Source organism: Felis catus, chromosome A3 (assembly GCF_018350175.1).
Source record: "Felis catus isolate Fca126 chromosome A3, F.catus_Fca126_mat1.0, whole genome shotgun sequence".
NCBI lineage: Eukaryota > Metazoa > Chordata > Mammalia > Carnivora > Felidae > Felis > Felis catus.
This window is the reverse complement of record NC_058370.1, coordinates 102,465,971-102,483,694: the sequence shown is the minus strand read 5'-3', so window position 1 is coordinate 102,483,694 and position 17,724 is coordinate 102,465,971. Positions and strand designations below refer to the sequence as shown.

The 17,724-nt window shown below is 40.5% G+C and overlaps 2 protein-coding genes across 15 annotated transcripts in view; one reads left to right on the top strand and one right to left on the bottom strand.

Annotated features, from left to right (window-relative positions):
- Window positions 1–1,840: 1,840 nt before the first annotated feature.
- Window positions 1,841–11,383, bottom strand: IL1A (interleukin 1 alpha). 5 transcript variants are annotated; one of them, XM_006930270.5, is made up of 8 exons: window positions 10,706–11,369; window positions 10,497–10,573; window positions 10,028–10,082; window positions 9,014–9,062; window positions 8,004–8,226; window positions 6,045–6,218; window positions 4,561–4,682; window positions 1,841–2,347 (listed from the first exon to the last, which is right to left on the bottom strand). In XM_006930270.5, the coding sequence occupies exons 3-8, from the start codon at window positions 10,072–10,074 to the stop codon at window positions 2,150–2,152; spliced, it is 813 nt and encodes a 270-aa protein (XP_006930332.3). In that variant the 5' UTR covers window positions 10,075–10,082; window positions 10,497–10,573; window positions 10,706–11,369; the 3' UTR covers window positions 1,841–2,149.
- The window catches only part of IL36G (interleukin 36 gamma), a 185,476-nt gene continuing 175,755 nt past the window's right edge, over window positions 8,004–17,724 (top strand). For 9 of the 10 annotated variants that reach the window (XM_045054562.1, XM_045054563.1, XM_045054558.1 and 6 more), the window contains exon 1: window positions 8,045–8,125. The gene's annotated coding sequence lies outside the window, so the exon portion shown is untranslated. Of the gene's footprint in view, window positions 8,126–17,724 lie in introns of all 10 variants that reach the window. The other variant, XM_045054556.1, reaches the window with a different exon arrangement.

Below are 17,724 nucleotides of genomic sequence, written 5' to 3'. Positions count from 1 at the left end.
TTCAGGCTCCAAGCTGTCAGCACAGAGCCTGATGTGAGGCTTGAACTCATGAGCAGTGAGATCATGATCTGAGCCGAAGTCAGACGCTCAACTGACTGAGCCACCCACGCGCCCTGGGAATATTATCATTCTAAGTACCATTTGTGCATAGTGGCAAGCTAACAAAGGGGAGAGAAAAACCATAAAACTTGGTTTGGTTTTATAAAGTAACGCTAATTAGAATTATTTATGTGAAGTTTTATCATTTGTTCCTAATTACCATGCATTAAAATAATGATTAAGACAGTAAATAATTGTGTCAGACTTATGTTTTTGTAAGTTTTATTCAATTATGATTTATAGTAATGTATCAGTCCTTATTTTTGATAGAAATTTAACACTATAGTTTGATCACAACTTGTAGAACCTTGAAGGAACATTGCTTACATTCCGGAAAAGAAAGTTTAGATTAACAGTTGTCTCGTGGTCACCAAAGTTAAGTTTATCCCTCTTTAGCTAGTAGGACTTGATAGCAGGTGAAATTGAATGACACAAGCATGCTAAGCAAGTTTAAAAGTAGAGGATTGAAAGATTGTCAATGATCAGCACAAGATGTTAATATAAATTTATTATCATAATTATAGAGCTTCCAGGTACTACAAAAAGCAAGACTTAGACCAAAGTGCCTTAGTGTGAATCAATAAAACTATTTAGCCTGAAAAACATTCTTTACTGTTGTTAAGGATGATCAGTCATACTCCAAGAATACAAATAATTGCCACAAATATAATAACATGTTATAATTATATTAAAAATATATTCATAAATATATATGTACATAAATAATAAATACTTTACACTTGACTTCTTGAGGCTCAAAATTTTCATTCAAAAAGCATTTTACCAAACTGATCTCACTGATTGGCATAAAATACTGTTGAGGCAGGAAAGGTATAAGTATCATCCCCTCCATTTTGAAGATAACCAAACTAAGTCCCAGAAACTTACAGTATTTGATTAAGGGTCCATCAGCAACTTAAAGACAAGCAGTTGGAATGAAATCCTGGGCAAATGGCTTCTCATTCCAACTGCTGTGTGGGTATTTCTTAGGCCTCACTTACTTAACCCATATGTAATATGGGTAGAGTCTTTTTGGTAGCAAAGTCTTTTTGGTTTGCAAAGTATAGGGTATTCTTTTTTTTTTTTTTTTTTTAATTTACATCCAAATTAGTTAGCATATAGTGCAACAATGATTTCAGGAGTAGATTCCTTAGTGCCCCTTACCCATTTAGCCCATCCCCTTTCCCACAACCCCTCCAGTAACCCTCTGTTTGTTCTCCATATTTATGAGTCTCTTCTGTTTTGTCCCCCTCCCTGTTTTTATATTCTTTTTGTTTCCCTTCCCTTATGTTCATCTGCTTTGTCTCTTAAAGTCCTCATATGAGTGAAAGCATATCATTTTTCTCCTTCTCTGACTGACTAATTTCACTTAGCATAATACCCTCCAGTTCCATCCACGTAGTTGCAAATGGCAAGGTTTCATTTTTTTTGATTGCCGAATAATACTCCATTGTATATATATATATACACACAACATTTTCTTTATCCATTCATCCATCGATGGACATTTGGGCTTTCCGTACTTTGGCTATTGTCAATAGTGCTGCTATAAACATGGGGATGCATGTGTCCCTTTAAACAGCACACCTGTATCCCTTGGATAAATGCCTAGTAGTACACTTGCTGGGTCATAGGGTAGTTCTATTTTTAGTTTTTTGAGGACCCTCCATACTGTTTTCCAGAGTGGCTGCACCAGATTGCATTCCCACCAACAATGCAAAAGAGATCCTCTTTCTCTGCATCCTCGCCAACATCTGTCAGTTGCCTGAGTTGTTAATGTTAGCCATTCTGACAGGTGTCAGGTGGTATCTCATGGTGGTTTTGATTTGTATTTCAAGTATAGGGTATTCTTTAAATAACAAATAACATTATATGTTGATGTTGGTTCCATTAGAGCTTGCTCACTCTCTTACAAAGAGAGTAAACATTCATTTAGAATTACAAAGGCTCAGCACGTGCTCAGCAGGTGACTAAGAGTAAAAGATTTGACTCCTCCATGTACATAGTACATATGGACTGTAAACACTTCACAAGGAAGTAGACTCCAGAGTCAAGACTGGGTTTCCAGTATCTGAAAGTCAGTGACAGAGGGTAGTCCTCTTGCCATGTGCACCAGTTTTTCTTCCTGTGTGGCAATGAACAACTTTGGATGGGCAACTGATTTGAAGTAGTTCTTACTGCCATGACGTTCCCAGAAGAAGAGAAGGTTGGTCTCATCTCTGATGGTTTTGGGTGTCTCAGGCATCTCCTGTAATTAGGAGAACAGAGATATGTTAGAAAACAAGATTCTAGACAAAGAACTGAAGTGCAATCCCTTGACATTTGGCCTTTGTAAGAAATATAGCACTTTAGGACTGTGACTCTGTAATGTGATGATATAGGTTCTTCATTCATTTGTTCATTCAGCAAGCATCTATTACATGCCTGTTAGATGTATGGCCAGTCTACACATAATAGCTAACTTCCTTAAGTAACTGGAGAGAAATCCAAATTATTCCTGAGGATTGCCAATGACAGTCGTGTCTTACTGTATCCTGGAAGGTAGGGTAGAACATTGTTCTTGTTCTGCCTTCAACATAAGCATAAGGCATTTTGCATAAAATCTGAGCACTAGCAATTCTGAGACCTCTAAACATTTTGACCTCTAAGTGTGCTGATCATATCTTTGGGAAAATAATTTATTATTAGAGATGTTTATCTCCATATTTAAGCTAACAATTAAAAGTTTAAAAAACCCAAAACACACACACACACACACACACACACACACACATTTCCAAGTGTAACAGCAACTAACTCCATGACAATTGCGATCTCTTTAGACTGTACTATTCTTGCGAGTATGGATAGAATCTGACAATACTTTCATGGGAAAGTAAAATTCAAATTTCAACTTGATATGCTTCTTCTGTGCTCTTTTTAATCGAAAGCAACCAATTATCCTTTTGAGGTTTCCTTGGGGTTTTCAATGCCAACAAAGAATTTATTTCCCAAACCTATTCCTCTCCTACTTTTTCCCCATCTCAGCAAATGTATTTTCTCTCCTACCTCCTGTTGCTTCTATCTCTGAAACATAACCATTTCTGTCTACTTCTTTTTATCTGCCTCACCACCCCCAGTTCCATGACTGTTATTATTACCTCCTATTTGAGCTTTGTGCTTTCTTCATTGCCTTCTTGGTGATCTATTCTCTAGTTTAGAAAATATAAGTGAGGTCAGGACACTTCCCTGTTTGAAACCTTTTAATGACTTTTCATTGTACCTCAAATGAAACCCAAATGCAAGGCTCCACAAACACTAGCCTCCGCTTTTCTTTCCTCCTTCTCACAGTGCCTCAGTTCTACAATGTTCCTTCTGGTCTCTGAAGGTGGCCTTTAAACTCTTGAAGGTATAGAGCCCAGATGCACTCAGATCCCTCTGTTTAGAATGCCCATGTTTACCTGCCCCCTTGCAAGGCATGCTCCTATCAGATCTCACAGGGAGCTCTGCTCTTGCCTCCCTATGTAAAGAGTACTCTCCCATTTTTCTGTATCTCAGCACCCTTTTCATTTGCTTTACAGCATCTTTTACTTTTTGCTGTTTTTTTGGCTTGTCTACTGTCTGTGTCCCCCAGAAGACCAACTTCTATAAGGCTAGGGATTTTGGCTCACCACGGTCTACGTAGCTGTTGGCACTATGTTTGAAAAATAGAAGGCTCTCAATAAATGATGACTGTTGAATGAATTCATGAAGGAAGATACTGCCCTCGTCTGTAGATATCATTTTTACCTCCCTTAACCCACGTGGAGAAATACATGCACCCACAAAAATCCTGGTTGGAGTTGGGGGTTTGCATTATACATTTACTAAATAAGAGTCACCTCTTATCAGTGGAGAAAACATCTAAAGGCTATCGTGGGTGTGTATGTGTCTGTATGCTTGAGGGAAAGGTGGTAGTGGAGATGGGGCTGGGATGAGGGATAATGCTGGCACCAATGAAGAGAGAGAGGCCATAGAGTCAAAGGCCAGGGTTTCAGTCTTGGCTCCCAGATTTTTGCTTGTGCCCAATGGCAGGTGATTCATACTGTCTGCTCCTAGTTGGCTTTTTTGAGTTTCTTAGAAGCAGGCCCCATTGTCCTAAGGCCTACCATCATATAGCTCAGATGGTAGAGTTCAAGATGGATAGAATAAATGGATGCCCTGGGATGGGAAGTGACTAGGATCAGGTAGGGTAAGGACAAAGAAGGAAGAAGGTAATTTCCCTTTTATTCACTCTTGCCATTTTTACTTTCTCATAGATCCTGCGTAGAAGCGCCTCTGGGGATAGGTGAGAAGTAGCAGGTAGGGGCAGGTGGACAGGTGGAAACTGTGGTAGGAAGAGAAGAGGACTGTGCCACCCTGCTAGGGGTGTCTGTCTATTGGAATCAGTCACAAACGTATGGGATGTAAATGAAGGTCAATTGGAGACTGAGGACGACTGACCTTTAGCAATACAGGCTCATCTTCATTTTGGGCACTCACAAACAGTCGAGTTTTTGAGATTCTGAGAGTCACAGGAAGTTTAGAATCTTCTTTTGATGTATAAGCCCCCATGTCAAATTTCACTGGCAAAGAAAAAAGCCAAAAAAGAAAGTAAATCCATTGTACTTGAATAAAATCCCGTGTTATGTAAATTGTGTGTGTGTGTGTGTGTGTGTGTGTGTGTGTGTGTGTGTGTGTGTAGTTAGGTCCCCAGCTATGATGTAAACACCAGAATGAAATTTCATAGATCTTTGTATCCTTCACAATGTCTGCCGCTTTTACTGGACAGGTAAATACTTGGTTGATGTCTTCAGAATTTTCTATGTTGAATGAATGCTTGGGGGCTATTTGTTGAATCTCTTGTAATTACATTAGTGGCACAAGACCTTTCAACTTGTGAGCCCATGAGTTCATTATAACCTAAAGTGGAGGGGTTTGAGGAAGCTGATACGATCATGTTACTAGTGCTAGTGAAAAGTAGTTGTTTTCCTCAGAGAACAATGCTTAATAAGAGCTGGATAATTATTCACTCCTAGGAACCTGAGAGTTCCTTTTTTGGGATATGCTCCAAAGAAATAACCTCCTAGGGAAAAATTGTATATACAATAATCTTTGCAATAGAATTACTTGGAGCAAACCTAAGGGACCAGCATAGCAACATGATTGAATATTCTAGTGCCATTAAAATGGCAAATATATATACTATTTCAATATGTGGGAAGATTACATGAGATAATATTAAGTAGGAAAATAGAACACAAAATAATTTGTAAATGTCTGAGTGGAAAGTATGTTGTCTGAAGTATGTCCAATTAGAAGGAGCCCCGTTTGTTTATTGCCAAGTAGCCCGTGTGGAGCTCTGAAAATAATTTTGTACGCTGATGACATGTCCTGAAGCTAAAATATGTACAACATGGAAATTGGATTTGTGTGGCTAAGTTTCTTGGACACTAAGTTTCATCCTCCCCAAAATATTCTCAGCTTATTGGATGTTTCGCTTCACAGTTATGTTATCAGAGATGATGATTCTTTTTAGTTGGTGCTTATTTCTAAGTTTGATCAGCAGGCTTTCTAATGGAGAGTGATTGCCCCTCATTGGCTTCTGGGTAACTTTGGGCAAGTCATTTCATATTTCTGGGAGTCAGTTTCCTCATCTTTAAAACTGAGGAGAAGACTATCTAAGAGAACCAAAGGAGATACTACATCAGAAAGCTTACCACTCAGTGCTCCCAAAGAAAGGAAACTTCTCTCTTTGTGGAGCTTCCTGATTTGGCGGAAGCTTCCGTCCTTGCCCAGGATTTTACTGCTGGGTGTTGTGCTTCATCCTATTCTAGAAGGATTGTGCAAAGCCAGGAATCTAGAGAGGTCTATATTTTGAAAGTACAAAGCTTGAAAGCAATACAGAAATAAGAGGAGGGGAGGAGGACAGAGTTGTGTCCACTTACCTGCATCATCCAGATTCTGTAATGCAGCGGCTGCGAGGTATTTTCCCCCTGCTTTTCGAATTACACTTTGACTGAGGTTGTCATTCAGGATGAATTGGGATTTGATGATCTTCTGATAGTTGTATTTTTCACTGCTATAGAAGTTGGGTGCTACTGATCTGGGCTTCATGATTTCTAAAACCATTATCACAAGCTCAGATTGATGTCTTTGTACAAACACAGATGATATTTCTACTCTAATACAAGCATCAAAAGTAGCTATGGAAGAGACATTAATCCAGATGAAGAAACAGAGAGAAGTGAAGCCACCCAGTCAGCGGAGTTGGTTCTAGGATTATCTTTGTGATTACTTATTTCTTTTTAAACTTCAACTCCTTAGGCAGTATTTTTTTTTTAAAGAGATCATTTGTGAAGTATTTTCATTTTGGTTGTTTGGAGGTTTCTAAGAAACCAGGAAGACTGCTAACATTCACCATCTATATTTTTCAAACGAATATACTCTGAGAAAAAATGAATATGTTAAGAATTCTATGTCACTGGACATGCAGGTCTAAATGTCTACCCCCCTTTCTGAATAGTGGATATATCAGTAGCTTCACAAATCCTCATGGCTCTGAGTAAGTTTACATCTAGTAATCTATTCCAAGGAAATAAATAGTGTTAAAAATGAAGATTTACTGGGGCTTCTGGGTGGCTTAGTCAGTTAAGCATCCAACTGTTTCGGCTCAGGTTATTGTTTCATGGTTCATGACTTTGGGCCCCATGTCGGGTTCTGTGCTGACAGCACAGAGCCTGCTTGGGATTCTCTCTTTCTCCCTCTCTCTGCCCCTCCCCTGCTCTCTCTCTCTCCAAATAAATAAATAAACTTTTTTAAAAAAAGTAAAAAAAAAAAAATGACGATTTATTGATATGGATGTTCATTGTTATATTACTTACAATGTTGAAAAATTGGTACTCTAGAATGCCCTTGATATATTGCTAAGTGAAAAAAGCTGACTATAGAATTGTATATGATATAATCCTAATAATTGTTCATATGTGTGTATGTACCTAGAAGAGACTTTAAGGAACATACCATAGTGGTGGCAGTGGTAAAGTCTTAGCATGAGCTATTTTTATTTTCTGTTTTACATTTCCTTGTATCTTCCAGTTTTCTGGCTGAATGTGTATTAGTGTTTACCTGTTATCTTAAAAAGCTATCATCTGAAAAATATTGGGCTTATGTTTCATGTAGAGGTTTGTATAGTAGACGCATGGGAGAATAGTCCTAAGTGTTATAATCAGAACTGAATTTGGTTTAAAGCTCTCCCGCTTACACACTATGTGACTTACCTAACTGAGCTTAGTTTCCTCATCTGTCAAATGAGAATGTAAGATTGTCATAAAGTGTAGAGATAATGCAGCCATTAACCAATTAGCAGTACTGGTAGTATTAACAAAGGTAGTAGTAAGTAGGAGGAATAGGAGTAGGGGTAATGGCAATACCTAACATTTAGTGGGTATTTCCATGCCAGGCATTATTCTAGTCCAGCAGCTTGCAAGTATTGACTCATTTAATTTTAACAAGTAGGGACTCTGATCATCTCCATTTTACAGTAGAGGAAACTGAAGCACAGAAAGGTTAAGTGACTTGCTCAATGGGGGCAGAGTTATTATCTGGAGGAATGTAGCTTGTAAATAGTCACCTACTAACAGTATATGACAGCTTTCTGCCATAAGGATAAAAGCTACATGACCTTTATCTATAAGCCCATGAGGAAGTATTCTATAGACTCAGACCACTGCTGCTCCCTCCCTACTGGAGAAGGATGACAGTATCTTCTCCTTCCTTGTAGTTACCGGACTAATGCCTGGTTGCCCTCTTGTTACTGATTCTAGGTTTTATTTTCTCCTGTGCTCTGTTGTCTCCAGGTTCTTAAAAATGGAAAGCAAAGATATCATTTGCACTTGACTTCTTACCTTCTTCTACTTCGTTGGCAATGGCTTCCAGGTCATCAGCAGTGAGGAATTGATTTAAACTCAACCGTCTCTTCTTCAGAATCTTCCCATTGGCTGCCACCATCACCACACTCTTCTTGAGGGTAAGCTGGGGTGTCTTAGAGGTTTCAGAAGTACTCGGAGACATGAATTTATCTGTACAGTCCTCATGAAGTGGGTCATAGCTTGCATCATAGAAGGATTTCTGTGAGGAAGGAACATGGAAACTGAGGGGCTGCATATGGTCATAGGATGAGATCCTTTTCAGTAGAAGTTGTATTCAATAGACTTGGTGAGAAGGGTCTCTATTTCATCAGTCTTCTCCCCGCTTCCCTCTCTTCTTCCCTCCCTCCCCAAACTCTCCTCTTTTTCTACCTCCCTCCCACCTTTCCCTAGGAAAGTCTGTTGAGAATGGACAGTGCCATCAACTGTCAGTGTAGAGAGGCAGTTGATCTCACTTAGGAGGGAGAGATGCAGGTCTCTGAACCTCTAGTTAGGGTGAAACCAAAACATCGAGGATTCAAGTTATTGCTGTTTTCTTCTGGTAGAAAAAATACTGCATAAGAATGGCAATCCTGTGAGCCATCTGGGTGGCTCAGCTGGTTAAGCCTCCAGCTCTTGGTTTTGACTCAGGTCGTGATCTCATAGTTCACGGTACTCTGGAATGCCCTTGATGTATTGCTAGTGAAAAAAGCTGTATATAAAATTATATATGATATATTCCTAATAATTGTTCAGATGTGTGTATGTACCTAGAAGAGACTTTAAGGAACATACCATAGTGGTGGCAGTGGTAAACTCTTAGTATGATCTATTTTTATTTTCTGGGATGGTTTCTCTCTCTCTCTGCTCCTCCCCTGCTCTCTCACTCTCTCTCTCTCTCTCTCTCTCTCTCTCTCTCTCTCACACACACACACACACACACAAAACAAAAATAAATAAACTTAAAAAAAAAGAATAGCAATCCCATAAGAATTACATCATTTGCTTACCTGATTCAGAGTGAGATGGTCAATTTCAGAACTGTATTCTTCATTTTCACTGCCAAACAAGATAATGAGAATGTAATTCTGTCTTTTACATCACTGCAGTCACCGGGCAGTGTATTTTAATGACCACATTAGCTTTGGGTAACAGACACCTGGTCATTACTGTCATCTAAGAAAATTAAGGACTTCTATACATTTACGTACATGTATACAGTAATTTGTGAGTCATTAATTTGGAATTAGTAATCGTCGGGACAGGCCTTGAACTTTGTCTGTAAAAATGGGCCTTGGCTAACAAATTGAAGAGTTCTAGTTGAATTTCAGGGAAAAATGTTAACCTCCTCAAAAGAGAAATGCTTTGGAGGCACCTTATTTTAATTTTAGCCAAATAGGTCATGTGTTACACATTGCTTTCATGTATTCCCTAAAATAAATTTAATAGTTTATACTTGGGAACTAGTATAGCCACATTTTGATAGCCTAGTTTGTGTTAGTGTATATTAACAGGTAATGGGAATACCATGTTTGTTTAAAGTATTCTTTAATTTTAAATTTTATTCACTTACCCTACTCTTTTGTCTGAATGAGGTTAGACTGTGTATGTGCATTCACATGCTAAAATTGCTGTTTAGCCATTGCCTGTTCCAGATTGAGATCCAGAAGTTTTCCTGAGAATGGTTTTTCTCTCTGGCAGTCCATGAAAACCCAATACTGTATCAGAGCATGTGAACTTGACTGAGGCTGTGTCTAAGTAGATGTTGAAATTCACGAAGACACAGCAGACTGTAAAAATAGTTTTTCTGAAAAGGTGGCCTCCCTGTTAGGGCCATCTTAGTTTAACATGTGGGGTACCTACTCTTTCTGGATCTTCACTGAACCTGCCCTGACTTCAGCAGTAGGACACATCTCTATACCTTTGCCAGTCGGGCTCCATGCTAGTTACTGTTAACTCTGAGGTGGATTCTCATGTACCTGGATCCCTTCATTAAATCATAAGAGATAGAATTGATTTCCTACCTGTAACAGTTCTTCAGGTCTTCAAAGAGGTCAGGAACTTTGGCCATCTTGACTTCTGCAACAGAGAATACCAGTGGCCGTCAGCCTAGCAGCCACTGAACCAAATGCCAGAAAAGGGAGCCACCTGTGCTTTGTGCTTCTTGAGAAACCTAATGAATGACTTAGCCCACAGTCAGCATTTTCCCCATTCTTCTTTTCACTCCCTTGAGTTATTTGCAAACGTATCTGCCTCCTCTACTAGATTATTAACTTCTTTTAGAAACTTAGTAGTTTTATGTGCCCAACCCAATACACTGTACACAGTAGGCATTCAATGAAAACTTGGATAAATTAAAGAAAAAAACCCCCACAAGAATGAGGTATTTGCCTTGCATAGATGCAAGAGAGAGACAGAGTTGGAAATTTCCAGTTTTCTCCTAATAGTTTGGTAGTCCAGATTCCCTCCAAAGGAAGGCTCAGCTGTACTCACCAGTGCCCTCATATGAAGCCAATTCCCTCAGTTCCCCATCAGCAGGAAGAATTCTTCTCTGAAATCTGGCTGTGATTCTAACTCACACACCAAACCAGGGAAGAAAGGAAGGAAGAGGCTTAATCTTCAGAGAAGGCGGTTTGAGAGACAACAGCCAAGAAGAAAAGCAAAATATATTTTAAAAGTCAAAGATGTGATAAGGACAATACCTTTGCTGATTCAAGCGCCAATGAAATGACTCCCTCTCTGCCTGGAGACTTAGCCCTTGTCAGGCTTCTTGGCCTTTTGTCTTCTTGAAGTAGGCGTGGTCTGTGTGCGTCACCGGGGAATTTACAGGGAAGAATTGTCTTGTATGGTTTTTCTGTTCCTTTAACGGGAAACTGGCCAAAATACTGACACACTGCATACTTGATAGTAGTGTTGCTTGTAGAGATTCCAGGAGTTTCCAACTTGGTTTAAGTTAGAGAAGTTTCATTTATTGAACTAATTCAATGAAACTAATAAGTTTCATTTATTTATTGCTTTGTTCTGAACAGTTGTAAGCATGCGGTCTTAGAAAAAGGGAAGAAGGGCAGGAAATGTAAAAACGTACGGTGGGGAGGAGGGGAGAACTCCTAAAATCAGACTTCTAGATGGCTGGAGTTGGAAAGGAGCTTGGGAGCTGTGGCTTGTGTTTTAGCTAAATTTGTTTTTTTGTACCTCAGGGCTGAGTATGAATTGATGGAATGCTTGGCAGCCCCTGGAAGATGAGGGTTGGCTCTGAGAGAAGATGATCTGTCTCTTCTGGAGAGGGAGGTTTGGTTGAATAGGCATAAATCATTCTTAGTGTCAGGAGACAGCCTCCTGGTTGGGGCAGGGTACGGGAGAGAAAAATGATACCCACAGAAGTCTTTTTTTTTTTTTTTTCCAATATATGAAATTTATTGTCAAGTTGGTTTCCATACAACACCCAGTGCTCATCCCAAAAGGTGCCCTCCTCAATACCCATCACCCACCCTCCCCTCTCTCCCAACCCCCATCAACCCTCAGTTTGTTCTCAGTTTTTTTTTTAATTTTTTTTTATTAAAAAAAATTTTTTTTTTTACATTTATTTATTTTTGAGAAACAGAGTGAGACAAAGCGTGAACAGGGGTGGGGGGAGGGCAGAGAGAGTAGGAGACACAGAATCTGAAGCAGGCTCCAGGCTCTGAGCAAGCGGTCAGCACAGAGCCTGATGCGGGGCTTGAACCCACGAACTGTGAGATCATGACCTGAGCCGAAGTCGGACACTCAACCCACTGAGCCACCCAGGCGCCCCTGTTCTCAGTTTTTAACAGTCTTTTATGCTCTGCCTCTCTCCCACTCTAACCTCTTTTTTTTTTTCCTTCCCCTCCCCCATGGGTTTCTGTTAAGTTTCTCAGGATCCACATAAGAGTGAAACCATATGGTATCTGTCTTTCTCTGTATGGCTTATTTCACTTAGCATCACACTCTCCAGTTCCATCCACGTTGCTACAAAAGGCCATATTTCATTCTTTCTCATTGCCACGTAGTATTCCATTGTGAATACAAACCACAATTTCTTTATCCATTCATCAGTTGATGGACATTTAGTCTCTTTCCATAATTTGGCTATTGTTGAGAGTGCTGCTATAAACATTGGGGTACAAGTGCCCCTATGCATCAGTACTCCTGTATCCCTTGGGTAAATTCCTAGCAGTGCTATTGCTGGGTCATAGGGTAGGTCTATTTTTAATTTTCTGAGGAACCTCCACACTGCTTTCCAGAGTGGCTGCACCAATTTGCATTCCCACCAACAGTGCAAGAGGGCTCCCGTTTCTCCACATCCTCTCCAGCATCTATAGTCTCCTGATTTGTTCATTTTGGCCACTCTGACTGGCGTGAGGTGATATCTGAGTGTGGTTTTGATTTGTATTTCCCTGATGAGGAGCGACGTTGAACATCTTTTCATGTGCCTGTTGGCCATCCAGATGTCTTCTTTAGGGAAGTGTCTATTCATGTTTTCTGCCCATTTCTTCACTGGGTTATTTGTTTTTCGGGTGTGGAGTTTGGTGAGCTCTTTGTAGATTTTGGATACTAGCCCTTTGTCCGATATGTCATTTGCAAATATCTTTTCCCATTCCGTTGGTTGCCTTTTAATTTTGTTGGTTGTTTCCTTTGCTGTGCAGAAGCTTTTTATCTTCATAAGGTCCCAGTAATTAATTTTTGCTTTTAATTTCTTTGCCTTTGGGGATGTGTCGAGTAAGAGATTGCTACGGCTGAGGTTAGAGAGGTCTTTTCCTGCTTTCTCCTCTAGGGTTTTGATGGTTTCCTGTCTCACATTCAGGTCCTTTATCCATTTTGAGTGTATTTTTGTGAATGGTGTGAGAAAGTGGTCTAGTTTCAATCTTCTGCATGTTGCTGTCCAGTTCTCCCAGCACCATTTGTTAAAGAGACTGTCTTCTTTCCATTGGATGTTCTTTCCTGCTTTGTCAAAGATGAGTTGGCCATACATTTGTGGGTCTAGTTCTGGGGTTTCTATTCTATTCCATTGGTCTATGTGTCTGTTCTTGTGCCAATACCATGCTGTCTTGATGATGACAGCTTTGTAGTAGAGGCTAAAGTCTGGGATTGTGATGCCTCCTGCTTTGGTCTTCTTCTTCAAAATTACTTTGGCTATTCGGGGCCTTTTGTGGTTCCATATGAATTTTAGGATTGCTTGTTCTAGTTCGAGAAGAATGCTGGTACAATTTTGATTGGGATTGCATTGAATGTGTAGATAGCTTTGGGTAGTATTGACATTTTGACAATATTTATTCTTCCAATCCATGACCACGGAATGTTTTTCCATTTCTTTATATCTTCTTCAATTACCTTCATAAGCTTTCTATAGTTTTCAGCATACAGATCTTTTACATCTTTGGTTAGATTTATTCCTAGGTATTTTATGCTTCTTGGTGCAATTGTGAATGGGATCAGTTTCTTTCTTTGTCTTTCTGTTGCTTCATTGTTAGTGTATAAGAATGTAACTGATTTCTGTACATTGATTTTGTATCCTGCAACTTTGCTGAATTCATGTATCAGTTCTAGCAGACTTTTGGTGGAGTCTATCAGATTTTCCATGTATAATATCATGTCATCTGCAAAAAGTGAAAGCTTGACTTCATCTTTGCCAATTTTGATGCCTTTGATTTCCTTTTGTTGTCTGATTGCTGATGCTAGAACTTCCAACACTATATTAAACAACAGCGGGGAGAGTGGGCATCCCTGTCGTGTTCCTGATCTCAGGGAAAAAGCTCTCAGTTTTTCCCCATTGAGGATGATGTTAGCTGTGGGCTTTTCATAGATGGCTTTTATGATCTTTAAGTATGTTCCTTCTATCCCGACTTTCTCAAGGGTTTTTAATTAAGAAAGGTGCTGAATTTTGTCAAAGGCCTTTTCTGCATTGATTGACAGGATCATATGGTTCTTATCTTTTTTTTTTATTAATGTGATGTATCACGTTGATTGATTTGTGAATGTTGAACCAGCCCTGCATCCCAGGAATGAATCCCACTTGATCATGGTGAATAATTCTATATGCTGTTGAATTCGATCTGCTAGTATCTTATTGAGAATTTTTGCATCCATATTCATCAGGGATATTGGCCTGTAGTTCTCTTTTTTTACTGGGTCTCTGTCTGATTTAGGAACCAAAGTAATACTGGCTTCATAGAATGAGTCTGGAAGTTTTCCTTCCCTTTCTATTTCTTGGAATAGCTTGAGAAGGATAGGTATTATCTCTGCTTTAAACGTCTGGTAGAACTCCCCTGGGAAGCCATCTGGTCCTGGACTCTTATTTGTTGGGAGATTTTTGATAACCAATTCAATTTCTTCGCTGGTTATGGGTCTGTTCAAGCTTTCTATTTCCTCCTGATTGAGTTTTGGAAGCATGTGGGTGTTTAGGAATTTGTCCATTTCTTCCAGGTTGTCCAGTTTGTTGGCATATAATTTTTCATAGTATTCCTTGATAATTGCTTGTATCTCTGAGGGATTGGTTGTAATAATTCCATTTTCATTCATGATTGTATCTATTTGGGTCATCTCCCTTTTCTTTTTGAGAAGCCTGGCTAGAGGTTTGTCAATTTTGTTTATTTTTTCAAAAAACCAACTCGTGGTTTCGTTGATCTGCTCTACAGTTTTTTTAGATTCTATATTGTTTATTTCTGCTCTGATCTTTATTATTTCTCTTCTTCTGCTGGATTTAGGCTGCCTTTGCTGTTCTGCTTCTATTTCCTTTAGGTGTGCTGTTAGATTTTGTATTTGGGATTTTTCTTGGTTCTTGAGATAGGCCTGGATTGCAATGTATTTTCCTCTCAGGACTGCCTTCGCTGCGTCCCAAAGCGTTTGGATTGTTGTATTTTCATTTTCGTTTGTTTCCATATATTTTTTAATTTCTTCTCTAATTGCCTGGTTGACCCACTCATTCTTTAGTAGGGTGTTCTTTAACCTCCATGCTTTTGGAGGTTTTCCAGACTTTTTCCTGTGGTTGATTTCAAGTTTCATAGCATTGTGGTCTGAAAGTATGCATGGTATAATTTCAATTCTTGTAAACTTATGAAGGGCTGTTTTGTGACCCAGTATGTGATCTATCTTGGAGAAGGTTCCATGTGCACTCGAGAAGAAAGTATATTCTGTTGCTTTGGGATGCAGAGTTCTAAATATATCTGTCAAGTCCATCTGATCCAATGTATCATTCAGGGCCCTTGTTTCTTTATTGACCGTGTGTCTAGATGATCTATCCATTTCTGTAAGAGGAGTGTTAAAGTCCCCTGCAATTACCACATTCTTATCAATAAGGTTGCTTATGTTTGTGAGTAATTGTTTTATATATTTGGGGGCTCCGGTATTCGGCACATAGACATTTATAATTGTTAGCTCTTCCTGATGGATAGACCCTGTGATTATTATATAATGCCCTTGTTCATCTCTTGTTACAGCCTTTAATTTAAAGTCTAGTTTGTCTGATATAAGTATGGCTACTCCAGCTTTCTTTTGGCTTCCAGTAGCATGATAAATAGTTCTCCATCCCCTCACTCTCAATCTAAAGGTGTCCTCAGGTCTAAAATGAGTCTCTTGTAGACAGCAAATAGATGGGTCTTGTTTTTTTTTTTTTTTTTTTTTTTTTAATTTTTTTTTAACATTTTATTTATTATTGAGACAGAGAGAGACAGAGCATGAACAGGGGAGGGGCAGAGAGAGAGGGAGACACAGAAACGGAAGCAGGCTCCAGGCTCCGAGCCATCAGCCCAGAGCCGGATGCGGGGCTCAAACTCACGGACCGCGAGATCGTGACCTGAGCTGAAGTCGGACGCTTAACCGACTGAGCCACCCAGGTGCCCCGGGTCTTGTTTTTTTATCCATTCTGATACCCTATGTCTTTGCGTTGGCGCATTTAGTCTATTTATGTTCAGTGTTATTATAGAAAGATGTGGGTTTAGAGTTGTTGTGATGTCTGTAGGTTTCATGCTTGGAGTGATGTCTCTGGTACTTTGTCTCACAGGATCCCCTTAGGATCTCTTGTAGGGCTGGTTTAGTGGTGACAAATTCCTTCAGTTCTTGTTTGTTTGGGAAGACCTTTATCTCTCCTTCTATTCTAAATGACAGACTTGCTGGATAAAGGATTCTCGGCTGCATATTTTTTCTGTCTAGCACCCTGAAAATCTCGTGCTAATTCTTTCTGGCCTGCCAAGTTTCAAAAGAGAGATCAGTCACAAGTCTTATAGGTCTCCCTTTATATGTGAGGGCACGTTTATCCCTTGCTGCTTTCAGAATTTTCTCTTTATCCTTGTATTTTGCCAGTTTCACTATGATATGTCGTGCAGAAGATCGATTCAAGTTATGTCTGAAGGGAGTTCTCTGTGCCTCTTGGATTTCAATGCCTTTTTCCTTCCCCAGTTCAGGGAAGTTCTCAGCTATTATTTCTTCAAGCACACCTTCAGCACCTTTCCCTCTCTCTTCCTCCTCTGGGATACCAATTATGTGTATATTATTTCTTTTTAGTGTATCACTTAGTTCTCTAATTTCCCCCTCATACTGCTGGATTTTTTCATCTCTCTTTTTCTCACCTTCCTCTTTTTCCATAACTTTATCTTCTAGTTCACCTATTCTCTCCTCTGCCTCTTCAAGCCGAGCCGTCGTGGTTTCCATTTTGTTATGCATTTCGTTTAAAGCGTTTTTCAGCTCCTCGTGACTGTTCCTTAGTCCCTTTATCTCTGTAGCAAGAGATTCTCTGCTGTCCTGTATACTGTTTTCAAGCCCAGCGATTAATTTTATGACTATTATTCTAAATTCACTTTCTGTTATATTATTTAAATCCTTTTTGATCAGCTCATTAGCTGTTGTTATTTCCTGGAGATTCTTCTGAGGGGAATTCTTCCGCTTGGTCATTTTGGATAGTCCCTGGCGTGGTGAGGACCTGCAGGGCACTTCCCCTGTGCTGTGGTGTATAACTGGAGTTGGTGGGCGGGGCCACAGTCAGACCTGATGTCTGCCCCCAGCCCACCTCTGGGGCCACAGTCAGACTGGTGTGTGCCTTCTCTTCCCCTCTCCTAGGGGCGGGATTCACTGTGGGGTGGTGTGGCCCGTCTGGGCTACTTGCACACTGCCAGGCTTGTGATGCTGGGGATCTGGCGTATTAGCTGGGGTGGGTAGGCAAGGTGCACAGGGGCAGGAGGGGCAGGCTTAGCCCGCTTCTCCTTAGGTGATCCTCTTCAGGAGGGGCCCTGTGGCAGCAGGAGGGAGTCAGATCCGCTGCCGGAGGTTTGGCTCTGCAGAAACACAGAGTTGGGTGTTTGCGTGGTGAGCAAGTTCCCTGGCAGGAACTGGTTCCCTTTGGGATTTTGGCTGGGGGATGGGCGGGGGAGATGGCACGCTGGCGAGTGCCTTTGTTCCCTACCAAACTGAGCTCTGTCGTCCGGGGGCTCAGCAGCTCTCCCTCCCTTTGTCCTCCAGCCTTCCCGCTTTCCGAGCAGAGCTGTTAACTTATGACCTCCCAGACGCTAAGTCGCGCTTGCTGTTGGAACACACTCTGTCCGGCCCCTCCGCTTTTGCCAGCCAGACTCGGGGGCTCTGCTTGGCTGGCAGGCTGCCCCTCCGTCCCGGCTCCCTCCCGCCAGTCCGTGGAGCGCGCACCGCCTCGCCGCCCTTCCTACCCTCTTCCGTGGGCCTCTCGTCTGCGCTTGGCTCTGGAGACTCCGTTCTGCTAATC